This window comes from Euprymna scolopes, chromosome 22 (genome assembly GCF_053919585.1).
Source record: "Euprymna scolopes isolate OS-2025 chromosome 22, ASM5391958v1, whole genome shotgun sequence".
Classification (NCBI taxonomy): domain Eukaryota; kingdom Metazoa; phylum Mollusca; class Cephalopoda; order Sepiida; family Sepiolidae; genus Euprymna; species Euprymna scolopes.
Window position 1 is genome coordinate 104,412,788 of NC_136503.1, and position 17,515 is coordinate 104,430,302.

The 17,515-nt window shown below is 30.6% G+C and overlaps 1 protein-coding gene across 39 annotated transcripts in view; it reads left to right on the forward strand.

Moving 5' to 3' along the window:
- The window catches only part of LOC145243611 (tumor protein D54-like), a 298,992-nt gene that overhangs the window by 256,582 nt on the left and 24,895 nt on the right, over positions 1 to 17,515 (forward strand). For 31 of the 39 annotated variants that reach the window (XM_080106632.1, XM_080106631.1, XM_080106634.1 and 28 more), the window contains 3 exons: positions 5,277 to 5,378; positions 7,978 to 8,038; positions 12,096 to 12,131. In XM_080106632.1, coding sequence (XP_079962758.1) covers positions 5,277 to 5,378; positions 7,978 to 8,038; positions 12,096 to 12,131 — 199 coding nt within the window. The remainder of the gene's footprint in view (positions 1 to 5,276; positions 5,379 to 7,977; positions 8,039 to 12,095; positions 12,132 to 17,515) is intronic. The other 8 variants (XM_080106608.1, XM_080106600.1, XM_080106610.1 and 5 more) reach the window with 1 other exon arrangement.

A 17,515-nucleotide genomic window follows, 5' to 3' on the forward strand; every position in this document is an offset into this window, starting at 1 on the left:
ATTACTTTCCGTGCTTGCATTTTTCTATTGTTATATATATATATATATAAATTGAAAATTTATTCAAATTTTCAACAACAACAAAAAAAAACATAAATCTGTAAGGAAGGTATACAAAATTTTAATGATTCAACAAGGAGTACAAATAAACAAGAAAAACCTTATTCCATGGAGTTTCGAATGTGTTATATATATATATATGTGTGTGTGTGTGTGTTTAGAGTGCTTAATTATTTAAAACCATGATGTTACCTTCTAAATAGTATGTCTCTAATAACATTGCTGTATTTATCCTATTCTGTTTTTGTGTGACATGAAGTTTGTTGTTTTTGCAAGTTACAAGTTCTATTATTCATTAAAATTTTTTCCTCCTTAATTTCTTTGTTTTTTTTTTTTTATGCTATTGTTATTTTACAATGTTCATCGTTTAAAATATGGATGCTTATTTAGATTGATAAAAACAAAAATATAGAAAAAAATCTTTATGGTGTACGTACTTGTCACATAACGAAGATGTCATATTCCAAAAAATCATGTGAATTGATCGATTTTTTTTTTTATTTAATTAAATCAAATTTTATGAGGAAGCAAAGAGGAAGCTGGAAGTAGCCATATTGTTTTAAATTTTGCTGAAATTCAAGGATGACAATTCAATTCGACTACAGAAATTTTGTTTGCATCCAAAATAATTTTTAAAAATTTTCAATTGCTAAAAATCACGAAATTTTATTTTCTTAATAAAAAAAAAAGAAGCCCTACTTGATTAATCAATTAACATTATTTTTGGAATATGATATTTTCATCCTGAAACACAGTCAGGGACTTTTTCCCGGGACCCCAAAGTCAACAGAAGTTAGACTATTCCTGTAATGATCCTGTTCCTGTTGCTTTTGTGGTCGGTGTCAAGTTTAGTGTAGTTCTAGGAGGTCCACCTTCCTAGGCTTTGCCTTCTCTCTTTGAGAAGGGGTTAGTTTATCACTAATTGCCTGAGGCGTCCTTATCAGGGAATGCCGACGGGGCTGCCCAGACACTTTTTGCAGGTCAGTGACCGTCCTCTGGAGCGCTGACTTCTAAATCTCACTTTCCGACACTGTTGTCGCAGTTCTTGCAGTGAGAGAGAACTAAATGCCGATATCTTCGTTCCGTGACGAGTACGTACATTGTAAAATTTTTTTGTATTTTTGTTTTTTTTTCTGGAGTGTAATTCTAAATAAGCAGCAAAATGTGTAAAAAAAAAAAAATGGAAGGAATTTTCATTGAGTTTTCTGTTGTATATGTTTTTCGCAAAGATTGTCACGTTGAAAATGTTAAGCCTTTATTTTCCATGAATGTTCATTTTTTTTCCCAACAATAATCGATCGTTTTCTGTTTGAAGACACGGTTATGATAATCTAAATGAATAAATGCATAAGTTGGGTTCAGTGCTCACACCAACGGGAAAGTGGCAGTACCTTATTTTAAAGTAATTCAACCTCGTACAACAGACGCACCTTCTTTTTTATACACTGCTTATGTATATGCGATATCAGTCAAAAGGTTAAGTAATTTGCATATTGATTTTAAAAAAGGATATTTTATTAATTAGTTGCTATTTATTTTTTTTTTTAATTTTGTGATTGTTTTGATTTTAATGCAGTTCTGTTTTGATATTCTTTTATTCCCCCGTTCAAATAGTTAACATTTTTCTTCAAATGTTCCTTTCTTTCGATGGACAGACTTGATTTTTATTCAACAGGGTTTTGATCTATTTTGAAACAGAAGAGACGTTGCAAGTCTGCTTTATCGTTATTTTCATAGCAAGTGCTCCTCTGAGCTCCAATCTATGGTTCTCCCCACCTCATCAAACTTTCACGAAAAACACTCATCTAGCTGAAACCACTATCAATAATTTCCCCCACTCTTTATCTGTGCCTAAACCTAAATGTAGATTCCATGAACAAAGCTACTTTCTTAGAACTGCGCGCCTGTGGAACTCTGTTCCGTTTTCCTGCTTTCCAACTGACTACAATGTGATCATCTTCAAGTCCAATGTAAACAACTTCTTGATGACTCTTCCCCCTTAAGTAATCCAATTTACCAAATTTCCACTGCTAACAATTACTACGGTATTTTCCTATTGACTTCCATATACTCTTTAACCCTTATCCTTGAGTGGCCTCTGGGCCTTGAGAAGTGATGACTCCTATGTGAAAAAAAAATGGCAAGTTAGAAGGCAAATTGATTTCTGTTTGGTCACATCCAAAAAAATCAATTGGTTTCAAAAATCCAAATCTTTATTTGCATGAATGAGAAATTTGTTTTTTTGTGTGTTTACAACAAACTTATGAATGAATGAGAAAATTTTTTTTTTGTGTGTTTACAACAAACTTATGAATGAATGAGAAAATTTTTTTTTTTTGTGTTTACAACAAACTTATGAATGAAATGTTTGTTATTTCAATTAATGTTTTGATTTATTCAAAAATCAAACTTTGTGAAGCAGTGGTGAGCTAGCAAAGCTAGTTATATACACAAAGCCAGAAAACATATGGATACACACACATTGTGGTTGGATATATTGGCATTGGATATCTGGCCAGATGGAATGTTTGTTATTTTAATGTTTTTATATATATCTACAAATATAAAAGCGAAAATGTATGTATGTATGTGTGTTCGCTTTTTCTGTGTGTTTACAAAAGGCTTTTTTCAGAGAAACAGTCGGTTGCTTCACAACTTTTAAAAACTTTTTATATCACATATAAATCGTAATATCTCACAGTTAACAACAAAGCTCGCCTGTCTATTTAATTTGCTCGATTTCGGGAAGATAAATATTCAATATTTGTCGCTCGCTGCATGTGGGTTAGTCTTTTTCCTATAACATCTTGGGAAAATAAAAATCCCGCAGTCAAACTTGACCTCATTAACTCATTAAAACGGGCACCTACCAAATCCAAGTAATTAAATAAATTCAAACGTGTTTCCGTTAGCATCTCACGGTGGGGCAATCGTTAACGTCGCACTTTTTTTTTTTTTTTTTCATACTTTAATTTACAACTTTGCCTCAACGGTTCGGGTTTGATCCTCATACTTACCTACCAAAACATCTTTTTTAACCCCACCCCCCACTCCCGGAGTTTCCACACATACCTCCAAACACCCGGACAACGCCGGGTACCCCTCGCTAGTAAATAATAAAAGCATCATTTAATTCCCATCAGATTTCATCTGGAAATACTTATTCCTGCTAAGAAAACTGTTGATAGAAATATTTTCCTATCAACAGTTTTCTTAGCGGGAATAAGTATTTCAGTGAAACAAATTAAAGAGAAGTTCTCATCTATATATTAATAGGATAACTGGTGCGTTATTTATTTTGTGTGTCACGCTTACATCCGAGTGACTATCGTTTAATTATTATAGACTTCCATTTCTTGCGATAAATAATTTTACCAAGAATTCTTCATAAGTTTTGGTTTCGATTTCAATTATAGCTGATAGCATTTAAGTCATCTATTTTTCTTTTTTTTTTTTTTTATAAATAATTTTGTCAAGACTTCATAAGTTTTGGTTTCAGTTTTGATTATAGCTGAAGGAACTCGAAGTTATATGTATACACACACACATACACATATATTTTTTTCATAAGTTTTGGTTTCGATTCAAGCTGATACACCCAAGTCATATGGATATATATTTTTATTTTCGAAATTGCAACATTATAATATTCAAAAATCGATAGAACATTAACTCTATAATAATAAATACAAAATTTGCAAGAATCAATATATTTACGTGTACGTTACGGCCGACCGTTCCTGCTAGCTTAGATAAATACTTCTGCAGTTTTAACGAAAGAGCTACAATAATATCAGAGCGTTGGCCAAGATCAAAGTGTAGTATCTGTTCTTCAGATGCAGCACTTCCATTTCTCGTTCTCTTTCAGTGGAGGAGAAATCCTTCACGACTGAGACGATTTTTATTTTTGTACCTTTTCTCCACGTTAAAAAAACGACCCTGGTGTCTAACTCTGTCCCGTGGGCAGGCATTGTAAATAGGTACAATAATATCAGAGCGTCGTCATTTACACTGAACATCTACAGAATGCCAACATCAATGTATTACATATGAATGAGTTTCCTGTGGAATTTCCACAGGTCACGCTAGTGTGCAAATTATATTGAATTCTTAAAAATAAACATATATATATATATATATATATGCGTGTGTATGTTAGTGATAGTAAAGTTCCAATGTTTTCTTACTTCTGATAGAATTACTGATTTCAATTCTTTTAAATTTCTAAGTATAGTTTTGTTTTTGTTTTTTTGTTTTTTGTTTTTTTAGGATAGTTGTCACAAAAAAAAAAAAGCATAAAATATGTGAATATAATTTCCTAAATGCATAAATGAAGATGATCTCTAGATTTTAGTTTTGCTGGTAGTTTAAAATCAGTAAATATTTATTATTTCATCATTAATACGAATCATGCAAAATTAAGGTTTAACAAAATACAATGAAAAGAATCGTTTTTGGCATCAGAAAATACACACATTTTTTCTAATACCTCAAATGATTGATTTTTTTTTTTTTGATTCCCAATTTTGCTTCATCATCTGAATACTAATACCTATGTGTTGAACCAAAGTCAGGTCAATTCATTGAAACGACCATCACTGAATAAAATGCCCTTTGGGTACGGTTACAGGGACAATACCGTCTCAAAAAGACATTTGAGGTGGACATAAATGGTTATATAATCTGAAATGGATATCTGATTTGGTTGATGATTTGAGCTCAAGAAGAATCAACCTCTCGAATTCCCGTGTATACATCTTTTTTTAAATACTGACCATCCATCACTGTCACCAACAATAAACATGTATTCTTATATTTTCCTATGTCAGCGTTTTTCATCATTTTTTTAAAATGCACCAGAAATGCAACACAAACACTCACTGAATTTGATCAACAGCACTTTAAAAAAATTGAAATATTTTAAGGCTTTGTGATTTTAAAGATTGAAATATCTTTTAAAAGATTGAATATATTTAAAGTTTTTATTTGGTTTTGTAATTGCAGTCTCTTAGCAGTTCCACTTGGCTTCATCATCATAGCAGTCTCTTAGCAGTTCCACTTGACTTCATCATCATAGCAGTCTCTTAGCAGTTCTTACCATGCATGAAAATGATTCCAGTTAATGCAGCTACATTTTCTGCAGAATTTAATTACTTGAGATTTTTTTCCCCCAATGTCTCCATGTGTGTATCTGATTTATCTTGTTTTGTGTCCAGGTACCAGAAGACCTCGACCGTTATGAAGTCTGCCTCAGAGAAAACGGCATCAGCACTATCAACAGTAGGTGCTTCCCTCAGCAAGAAATTTGGTGATTTAAGGTGAATATATATCTTTTTCTCTCTTTTTTTTTTTTTTTTTTTTTTTTTTTCTAATGCATTATTTTTTCTTCAATTTCTTTATTGATTAAAATTAAAAAATTTTTTTTTTTTTTTTTTTTTTTTCAAAATTTATTTTTAAAATTCTCGTGTGTAAAACCATAATTATTACCAAGGTAATTCCAAAAGTAAAGCCTCCTATTTTTTAACTAAAAAGTTAAAGAGCTACAAAGATATGAGCGGTACCATTAAAACGAGTGACCTTTTTTGTTCCAGAATTTATTTTTCCTACACAGTCACCATCATTCTCAATGCACTTTTGTCAGGAATTCAATGATGCATCTCTGCTTCTGACACACGTTCATGACAGGGGGTGGCTTTCTTAGTCTCGCACTGTCAATATCTGCAACAGAGAGATGAAACTTTAAGTTATGAATGTATAAGTTCAGTCATTATAACGATGTGATTTGTAACCCCTCTGATCTATTCAGATGAAATTAAAAAAAAAAATAGGAGGCATTACTGTTGGAACACTCCCTTGTATATTCAAAGTATTCATTATGTACGAGGTGTTTTCAGTAAATTTCCGGACTTTTTTTTTGTATAGACATTTAAAATTGTTGTAGAATCTTTAAAATTCAGTATGTCATTGCTATACATCTTATGAGATGACTGACCAATTTTTATTATTTCAGGTTCAAATGAACAGCTACAGCAGGAATTGGAATACACCCTACCAAAGCCTGATTGTCACAACTGGTGAATTTCAAAAATGCAATCTGGGCGTGAGGACAGTTTAGAAGAACGATATGGAATAAAATTCTGTTTTAAACTTGGAAAAAAATGCCACAGAAATGTATGGAATGCTTCAGACTGCTTTTAAACCATCTTGCATACATCGAGCATCAGTTTTTAAGTGGCATAAGAGAGTCAAGGAAGGCAGGGAATCTGTGAGGGATAATGAGGTGTGGGAGGAGTTAGGAAGTCAGAACACCAAAGTTGATTGGCTAAATAAAGAATTTCATGGATAAGGATTGTCATGTGTCTATAGACAATAAGTGCACAGTTTGATGTCAGTGTGGAAACTGTACACATAATTATTCGCAAGGAACTAAAGATGTGGAAGATTTGCGCAAAGTTTGTCCCAAGGGTGCTCAAGAAAGATCAGAAAGAAAGACATAGCCTGTAATTATGAGACAATGGAGGAGATGAAAGAAACTGTGACGAGGATCATTGACATGCTTACACAAGAGGACTTTCATAGAGCTTTCCAGAAGTTGTTGGACCAGTACAAGTGTATTGCAGCCGGAGGAGATTACTTTGAAGGGGACTAAAGTTTTAGATGTGTACTATCAATAAAAGTGCTTGTATAAAAACAATGTCGGAACTTACTGGAGGCACTTCGTATTATATTTTGTTTACTGCAACTCAGTTTTATTTGATTTGCTGATAGAGGGGGGTGGGTGCAAGAAATGGGTTGAGATAATCTGCCTTTTGCTTTCTTGAAGCCAAATCCTTTCATTCTAAAAAGTCAGCGACGCATTTAAAATTTAACTTGGATGAAGTTTCTTTGAATTGCAATCATGATGTTTAGATTGGATTCCTATTTATTTGCTTCTCCTCAAGAGCAAAATGTGATCTAATGTGTGTGCGTGTTGGGGTGGGGTGGGGGCAAAAAACACCTCTCCAGAAAAGGACATTACTAATGATTATTATATTGTCCAATTTCTACTGTACACTCTTTAACCCTTATCCTTGAGTGGCCTCTTGGCCTTGATAATGTGTTGATACCTATGAAAAAAAAAAAAAAAGAAAAAGTCCAATGTGAACAAGTTCTAATTGAATCGTCCCCCTAAGTAATCCAAGTTACAAAATTCCCACTGTTTACTATACTAAAATCACAATGACTAATGTATACCTATTAACCCTTATCCTCGAGTGGCCTCTGGGCCTTGATAAGTGGTGATACCCATGTAAAAAAAAAAAAAAAAAAAGTAATCAAAAATAAAAATTGCCTTAATCAGAAGGGTTTCCTCTCCATCAAGTGCAGCATCAGAACAGATATTGGCACTTCTACAGAATTAGGACGAGATTTTGTAGTCGATAAATGAAGTTTTCAGATAAAAAAAACAATGATTTAAACTGATTTTTTTATGTAAATTTTAATAAGTTACAACAGTTGCTTCAAAATTATGCAGTTGAAGTTACCTGAATATTACTGAGTTATTAAACAAAACAACTTTAATCATGTTAGCAGGTGAAAAATTGCTGCCATTTTGTTTAAATCAAAACACAAAATTACCTCTTTTGAACTATCCTGTGTCTTATCAATTTCATCAAATTCTATTTTTTTCTTTAATAAATAATTTTTTTTACCTTATTGATTTTTGTAATTTTTGGATATAATCATCTTAAAAATACAAGGAATACGTAGATATCATTGTTTTCATGTGAAATTCAGTTTTATGATTTCTGAAATTTCGTCCTAATAGTGTAGAAGCGCCCAGATATTATACTCTGATTTTAGCCAAAGGTCAGATTTAGTCTGAAGAATCCAAACAAGGTGAATAATCACGTTTGTTTGTTTTTTTTTTTTTTTCAGAAATTCACAAACTTTCAAGAATGTTGAAGAAAAAGTGGAAACTGCCTACGCTAACGTAAAGGTTCGTAGATTGAAAAATTTTTCGTACGTTATCTGCACATTTTGTACAGTTTTTCTCATCCTGGCAATTTTTCACAAAAATATGTCTGATATTCAATATCCACAAAATGTTGGATATGTTGTAGATGCAATCTACCCCCATGAGAATAAAACTTAGGGTTTAGTACAAAATTGCAAAAAACTGAAATGTTGTGAAAATAAGCCGAGCTGAGGGAAACGGTCAAAAGGTGTTCACAATAAAATATCAGCACATACGGTTTTTGTGCTCAAATTTTATCATAATCTATCAATTTGTCTTACGAATGCTGTTGCGAGATATGACTGCAAAACTAATCTATATATCTATAAAACTGAGAATGTGTGTGCGGACACTTTTTTTTGCCTTTATACTCAATGAATTTTTGATCTACAATCTTGAAATTTGGTATATAGGGTATTCGGACATGTGGGAAACTTTTTAATCAGGTTTTCATCTGGAAAAAAGGGTTGCTAAAGGAGTCAAAATTGGAAAATTGGTGCCTGGGAGTCATTGGACTTTTTACCTGATTGTCAACTGTTTCACGGATACGCAGACGTGAATGATTAACACATGACAGATTCCATATGTTAAGAATAAGTAGGTTTGAAAACACTTTTTAAAGAACGTGTCAAGCTGGCCTTGTGGTTATCGTACCTGACTCACTGTCTTAAGGTTTTGGTTTTGATCTCAACTTGAGTATTTTTTTTTTTACTTAGAAGGAGTGAACTGTTTAGAAAAAACATAATACTTGCATGCACATGTCTTGGTTTCTGTATGAATTAAAATATAATATTTATGCATATTTTACGACCGGGCAATGCCAGGCAAACTGCTAGTTTCTAATATTTTTGCGGTACTTGTACAGTTTAATCAAGACATTAAAAAATATCGAAAAAAGTTTAAATCGTACATATCCGTTATGGAATGAAGTTCTCCGAAAAAAATTTTCACCTTATTTCATCAAGTAGTTTTTGTTTTACAGCGAAAAAACAATTTGTTATGATACCGAGCAAAAGGTTTGATTTTTAGGAAAAAAAGATATTATTAAAGAGCGGGAGGGAGTCTCGGCACTTTACATGGAGTTATCTCCCCGTGGCGTTTCTAAACTCCAAACAAAAATTTGAAAAATTCCAAGATGTCTGCTTTCAATGTGCTGTCATAAAAAACGTGTTTTTCTGCTGAAAAAAAAAACCAAAAAAAACTACTCAATCAAATTAAGTGAAATTTTTTTTTTGAGATCTTCAGTTCAAATCGGATATGTACAATATAACCATTTTCAATATTTTTATTTTTAATGTCTTGATTAAACTGTACAAGTACCATTTTTGCCTTTATGGTTTAAATGTGGGAATTATCGTTGTTGTAGATTAAAATACACAGTCACATGACCCTTCTTTCATTTGTGTTGTTTTCCTGTCATAAATTTTCAACGCAAGTTGGACTCCCTTAAATGACTAAATCACTTGGCTACTTTATGCACAAATATTTGGAGGTGCACATATTAAAATGACGTATAAACTGAATTTTCTGTGTGATGTTAGATTAAGAAAAAAAGAAAAAGCGAAAAATTTGTTGAAATCTTACATTAGGAATTCAAACTGATCTGTTTAATAGTGCTGCGATGTTTAATTGGAATTGAAAAATCAGAAACTTTTGGGGTATCGAAATCAGGAAAAAATCTGTGTCAATTATACGGTGCCAAAAACAACTCTTTCAATTGTCTTTTTTATTTTTGTCTTAGTTTAAAACTTGATTTTCCACTTTCGGTATTAATGATAAAAGAATAATTATTTATGTATTTTAAACTACTAGTAACACTAATACCTAAAGCCCCACCACCCATCCACAAGTATATTTTGACATTTCTGAAGAATATATGCATATTTACAGATATTTATGATAAGTCAAACCGCCCCCCCCCCACCTCCAGCAAAAAAAAAAAAAAATCTATATATAGCTAAATATTTTAAAAGAACTGGAATCTGTATTTGCATCGAAATTGGAAATTTTAAACAGAATCAGTAATTGTATTGGAATCGTCCCAGCACTAGTGTTTAGGAAGTTGTATTAAACAAGGAGTCTCGAGTGACACGTAGTGAAGAAAGTACTAGAATTATATTTGTCTACTGGTTTGAATGTATTTAGACGTCTCTTTCGAAGCTTCTCATTCTAACGATGTCATTTTACTTTTGTCATAGCTGTGTATGTAGGTATTTTCATAAAACGTGTTTATCCAAGCAAAACTTTATACAAATTACTTTTTGTTTTGCTTTTAAATCGGCAAGTTACAACTTTTTGACCAGATTGATTTTATTTGATGCAATAAATCGGAGTACATCCGGATTTCTCCTCACGAGAATATGATTGGCTGATTAAGCCATAAATACTAATTGTTAGCGCGTAGTTTGGTCATATCGAACGTCTGGCAGTCAACAAATGGCCAAGAAGGATAATTAACTTTGATGTCCCTGGAACTTGTCCAAGAAAGAAGTAGAGTAATGACATCAAACCGAGCCTGAAACATAAGCTAACAGAAACATTGGCAAGCAATGGGATCCAATGGAGAGAAGCCATTTGACTAAGTTTTGAAGGGTGATAAAAATAAAAATTTACATAAGAAATGTGTGTGTGTGTGTGTGTGTGTGTGTGTGTTTTTAAGAAAAAAGATTTTTAAAAAAATTATTTAAAAGTGGGTTTTATTGTGAAACTAGCGAGGGGTACCCAGCGTTGCCCGGGTGTTTGGAGGTGTGTGGGGGGGGGAGGTTAAAAAAAAAGAAGTAAGTATGAGGATCGAACCCAAACTGTCGAGGCAAAGTTGTGAATTAAAGTGTGAACAAAAAAACGTGCAACGTTAACCATTGCCCCACCGCGAGATGCTAATGGAAACATGTTTGAATTTATTTAATTACTTGGATTTAGCAGGTGCCCGTTTTAATGAGTTAATGAGGTCAAGTTTGACTGCGGGATTTCATTTACTGCTGAACGCTTTCCCCCCCCCCAAGATGTTATAGGAAAAAGATTCACCCACATGCGGCGAGTGACAAATGTTGAATATTTATCTTCCCGAAATCGAGCAAATTAAATAGACAGGCGAGCTTCATTGTTAACTGTGAGATATTACGATTTATATGTGATATAAAAAGTTTTAAAAAGTTGTGAAGCGAGCCACTTCTTCTCTGAAAAAAAGCCTTTTGTAGACACACAGAAAAAGCGAACACACACACATACATTTTCGCTTTTATATTTATAGATTTTAATTGTAAAAAAAATTTTTTTTTCTTTTTAGTCAATGATACGTGTGCATAGTTCTATGTCTAGCTTTTAGAATTACTGAAGCTGGGAACAAGGAGAAAGGGAAAAATTGAGTATTGTGTGTATGTCTGACATATATATTAGGGGAGGGGAAGGGTGACATTGTTATGAATATATTTTGATTATTGTCAGTTTGCCAATGGTCACTTTGCAAATAATTTATTTTTTATATTTTATTTTTTATTTTACGTTTTTTTATTTCACTTATTTATTTTAAAATTTCTTTTACTTAGCCATTCATTTAATTATTTTAATCATTACTGAAGTCCTGACAAAACCATTAACATTATCAAAGTGTAGATTAATCCATGTAGGAGTTTTCTGGTGTTATATATTTTCATTTATGTATGTATTACATTTTATTAATATAATAGATGAATAAACCTGTGTGAAAAAAACAAAAGAAAAAAAAAAACAAATTAAACGCTAAAATAAATCATAAAAAATGAGAGCTTTGCTGGTTTCGTTTGTATCAACATATTTTTCTTAAAACATCTTTTGATCCAAACGAAACTAGTAAAGCTTTTGTTTATGATTTCTTTCTGGGTTTTATTCTTTTTTGACTATTTTTTTTTTTTTTTTCATACATCCTGTCTCCATAACGTTTCATTTTATAATTCATGTATTTTATCTTCATATTAGAAACATAAAAATTGTATTTGATGTTTTTTGTGTCCCTTTTTTTTACTTTGCTTCCCTTTCAACTAACCTGCCCCTTTTTCTCCAGACGTCAAAGTCTATCGAGAACTTGAAGGACAAACTGGTGAGTGCAATAAGTGACCCCGACATGTGTCCGCTTTTGTTGTTGTCGTGTTTCTTCTACCTCCTTCATGTAGTCAATCACCTTCTTAGTTCATCGTTTTTTGTTTTTGTTTTTTTATTTGCATGTCTTTCCATCTCTTGTAGAAAGTAATCTCTGTTTAGCAAGTAGAAAGAAATCTGTCTTTGAAAAATTAAATCTCAAATTCAGTTATGGTGTTTTCATTAAGTTTGATTATTAGAAAATATTTTAAAAAAAAAAAAAATGAAAATGTTTAATTTATCTAAATTGTTTAACTAGTTTTTTGGGTTTTTTTTTTTTTTTTTTTTTTTTTGCCTATATTTTTTTAAACATGAAGATAAAAGTATTTTTCTTTAAAAATATCCCCTGAATTTTAAATAGTTTTCTACCTTCAGTTTTGAAGCTAGAATCCAAAAGCATGGCTATAATTTTAGAAAAGTAGACATGGTACCTTAAACACTAAAGCATCTTCGTCGAACTAAAAAATACTTCAGCCTTCTCTCTTGTAGCATCCTATCTTGAATAAGTAAATTTTTTTTATGAATCAACAACTCCTAACAATTTCCATTCATCTTCACCATTTCATTTCTTTATTTTTGGAAAAAACAAACAAAAAGGTTTGGAACTTTTTTTTTTTTTTTTTAGCAAATATTATATCAACTGTCTCTGAATTGTCTGGTGTTTGTATACCATTCAACAAAACACTATAAGATAAAATGAAATATTATGAAAGAAAAGATAAATGCAGTACAACCCCGGGGATACAGAGGCCTTAGGATATGTTTTTTTTTTTTTTTTTTTTTCACGTTATGATGTAAAATACAATGTTTTTCCGACCCCTGGTTATGATATTTGCCCTACCTTATGGTGTTATTTATAATGTTATTTGATTATATACATGTGTATTATATACTGTACAGTATTTTGTTACTAATTTTTAATGCCGTATCCTGAGGTTCTACTATATATATATATATATATATATATATATATATATATATATATATGTTTTGTGGAGCTTTGGAATGTAAACTACTAATAGATGTGTGTGTGTGATATATATTATTCTTTATGTAAATACAGTCATATCTTGCTACGATGTACAGACTGTTTCAATCATATTTGATTTCATCAGGCAAGAAAAATTAAAATACAAAAATTAAGAAGGTTCCAGACCTTTTCAAATTTGGAGTAGAGAAAAAAATGCCATGACTGGCATAAAGCGAAATTAAAAATAGGTAGATATATAAATCTTTAAAAAGATATTTAGTTTGAAATATATATATATATTTTTTTAATAAAGATATGAAAATGAGTAGATATATAAATCTTTAAAAAATACTTTGCAAAAGATGCGACAGAGGTAAAGTGTTTCCGCTTGTTTTCTTTGCCTCATAAAGGAAATGTTTCTTTTCCATAATGTTTCATTGTTAAAGAGTTTTTTATTCAATAAGTCTGAAGAAAGGCTGTTCTTGTGAAAATTTTCAAACGACATATTGTTTGAATTTGTCGAAATGGTCTTGAAACAATTGTAACTAACAATGAAATACACTTTTTGTTGCTATCAATCCATTTCTTGAAGTCTTGGTTTTTGTTAAAACAGTATATGAATGCTCAATTATGAAATATGATAATTTTGTAGCTTACTTTTTAAGTCATCTCTCCTTTTTGGCTTAAATTTATTGGTATATGAACAATTACTGAATTATATTAACCCAGTATAAGTCGGAATGCTACAAATTTGTCTATATATATATATATATATATATATATATATGAGGGAGTAAATATGAACTACAAATTTCAGACAAAATGTAAAATTTTTCAAGGAAATGTGGTCAACCAAATTACATGTGAATAAAAATATACTCAAGCATAAAAAGGCAACAACTAAAATACAAATGAATTATTTAAGAATTATATATGACAGATCCCAGAGATGTTTCATTGACATGAGTAGGCCTCTACTGTTTTAAAGAATACCCTTATAACCCATATCAACAGGGCTCGCACAGGCTTGATAAGGCCTCAGATTTCGAGCTCTGTCTTGAAAAGTCCTTATTTCTATTATGACCTGAAAAAGGCCTTGGAAATATGACAAATGTCTTAAAAAGGACATTCTTTATATTCAGTAAAAATTTGTGTCAAGATATTAAAAATAAAATAGAAATATTACTAAAATATTTTTTAATAAATTATTAAACTACTGTTAAAATAGTTTTTAAATATTAAATTACTACTAAAATTTTCTTAAATATTAATTAAACTACTACTAAAATATATTTTTTTAAATATTAAAAATAAAATCGAAATACTATTAAAATATTTCTTAAATATTAATTGAACTACTACTAAAATATTTCCTAAGTATTGATTAAATAATTAATAAATATATTTTAAATATTAAAAATAAAATTGAAATGAATACATTCTTCTTAAATTGCATATTATTTCCGGTATTGTTAAGAGTTACGCCCCTTTATCACAAAATTTCTCACTGTTATCAACATACTTTAATAAGGTTACTTGGTCTTTTGGCCAAGATCAAAGTGTAGTATCTGTTCTTCAGATGCTGCACTTCCATTTCTTGTTCTCTTTCGGTGGAGGAGCAGTCCTTCACGACTGAGACAATTTTTTATTTTTGTACCTTTTCTCCACGTTAAAAAACGACCCTGGTGTCAAACTCTGTCCCGTGGGGAGGCATAGTAAATAGGTACTTTACGATGTAGCCGAAGTGAAATTCAAAATCGAAATAAACATTATTAAAATATTTTTTTTAATATTAATTTAAATATTAGTTTTTTTTGGTTTATTATATCGTTCTTTACATATCAAATTTTTTTTTTTTTTTTTTTTTTTATTTAATTTTGTCTGGAAAAAGCCTTGAAAAGAGCTTGAAAATAGACATTGAAAACCCTGCAAATTGTAACTGCTCAAGGAAAAGGACAGTTTAAAATTTTTTTTTTTTTTTTTTTTTGAGAAACTGATTTGAAATGGGTTGTAAGAGTATTTTTTAATATTAAAGAATTCCTCGTGTCAAATATATAATTCTTAAATAATTTGTACTTTAGTTCTTTTTATGCTTGTACTCTTTATTGATTTCTTTTCAACCATAACCCTATATATATATATATATATATATATATATATATATATATATATATATATATATATATATATATATATATATATAACTACCTCCCAGATCTCCTAGGAGGTGACAATTTATACCAAATTTCATTATCATTAAAATTAATAAAAATCGACATACATATAGTATTTTGGGATATATTGAAAAAATAAATAATATTGTATTTTCGGGATATATTGAAAAGATATACCATATATTTTGGCATATAAGGCGACCGTCAGATAAGCTGAGGTACAAAATTGGAGCAAATTTTAGTAAATTTATCATGTATCGGTTGTATAAGACGATTGCTAAATCACAAAACCATGTTTGTTTAGCCTAGGCTAGAGATTGCATCACTAGGTGTCTTATGAAATATTGGTTTTTAAAGATGATTTTTTTTAACTTTAAGGGTCATCTTATATGCCGAAATATGTGGTATATAATATTTGAAATTACCTTCCAGATCCCCTAGGAAACAATTTATACCAAATTTCATTAAAATTAATAAAAATCAACATACATATGTAGTATTTTCGGGATATATTGAAAAGGTATATATATATATGTGTATGTGTGTGTGTGTGTGTGTTTAGAGTTGATAATACAACAGAATTTAATGTAAATGAAAAAAAGAAATGAACAAAAACACTAATGAGAACATGATTTGAATCAATATTTCATTAAAAAAAAAACTTAATCAAGAATATATGAGACTCAACAGATATATATATATATATATATATATATATATATATATATATATATATATATACTCTGGGTTTTTTATTCAAAAGTAATGGACTAATGAATTCAACGAGGTTGTTAGATAGTGCTTAATAAAAAGAGCTGATAATACTTGTTTATTGTTATATAAACATTCTGTGTTTTAAGTTTTTTAACTCCAACTTTTAAAGAGTTCCTACCTAAAATAAAAATCCATTATTCATTGAACTTTTGAATAGTCAAGTCGCTGCCTGATGATATCTGTTGTTTGATTGAAACAAGTGGCTATTTGTAGCAGCAGGATGTAACCATGTTTATATAACAATAAACAAGTATATATATATATATTATTTTTACATTAGTGTGGTATTTTGTGAGTTAGAATCCAAATAACTCCACAACTCTACTACTAAATTATTTTACTTTGCACATTTCTGTCAGTTACTATAGAATCCTAACACCTAACCACTGCCACCCGACTATCAACACACCTTTCTCCCACTCTGCTGTCCTGCATTTTGGATTCTCACTCCAACTCCCACCACCACACAAATGTATATATAAATCTTGATTTTGCTCCATATCAGAATCTGTTGGAGCAAAATATTAAATCAAATCCAAACTCTGTAATTTTTTTTTGGTTTCAATTCATTCTCTTTTTTTTACATTTTTTATTTTATTTTATTACTTATACTGATATGCGTGTTCATTTTGGCTCCCCATGAGAGCAGAGTTAGCAAAGGTCATTTTTTTTTTTTTAATGTGGGGAAAGGAGGTGAAATGTGGATTAGAACAAAAAATAAAAATTATTTCCGACTGGGCAGGAGCTGTTAGAAGCACTTATCCTGTAATTTTTCATCTTTTCACCCAATTCTCTAAATGCTTGATGGCCATCTTCCTTCAAAATAACCCTGAATTGGTCTTCGTCTATCTGGATTGCTCTTCCAGAACAAGGAGCATTACTGAGATCAAAATTACCGTGTTTGAATTTGGTAAACCAATCTTGAACAGTTCTCTCAGCTATAGCATTTTCTCCATATACGGTACAAATATCCTTCATCACTTCACTCGGTTTTTGACCTCGATTAAAAGGATGTGTCGCAAATGTGATTTTTTTTTTTTTTTTTTTATCTAGTTGACAATCCATTTGACATTTCTGAAAAACAAAAAAAGTATGTGCAAAAACGATGACCATTATCTTGTAGAACAGAATATGTGCTTTCTAATGATATATAACGATTTGCCAAATATCAAAACATGTTTTAGAACAAAATTTTTTATGAAACATCAGGAACTTGTGCAACAACCTGATAAAATTATGAAAAATAAAATAAGATTAGAAACAGCAATATAGGGTAATATGCAGTCGTTCGTTTTTGTCCCCCGCCTAAAACCAATTATTTTCATAAAAGAAAGCCACAAAATATTTACGATTATCATTTTTCACATAAAGTTAAATCAACTTTGTGTTTTGAAGAAATTATTTCAAGATAAAAGTAACGGGGAAATT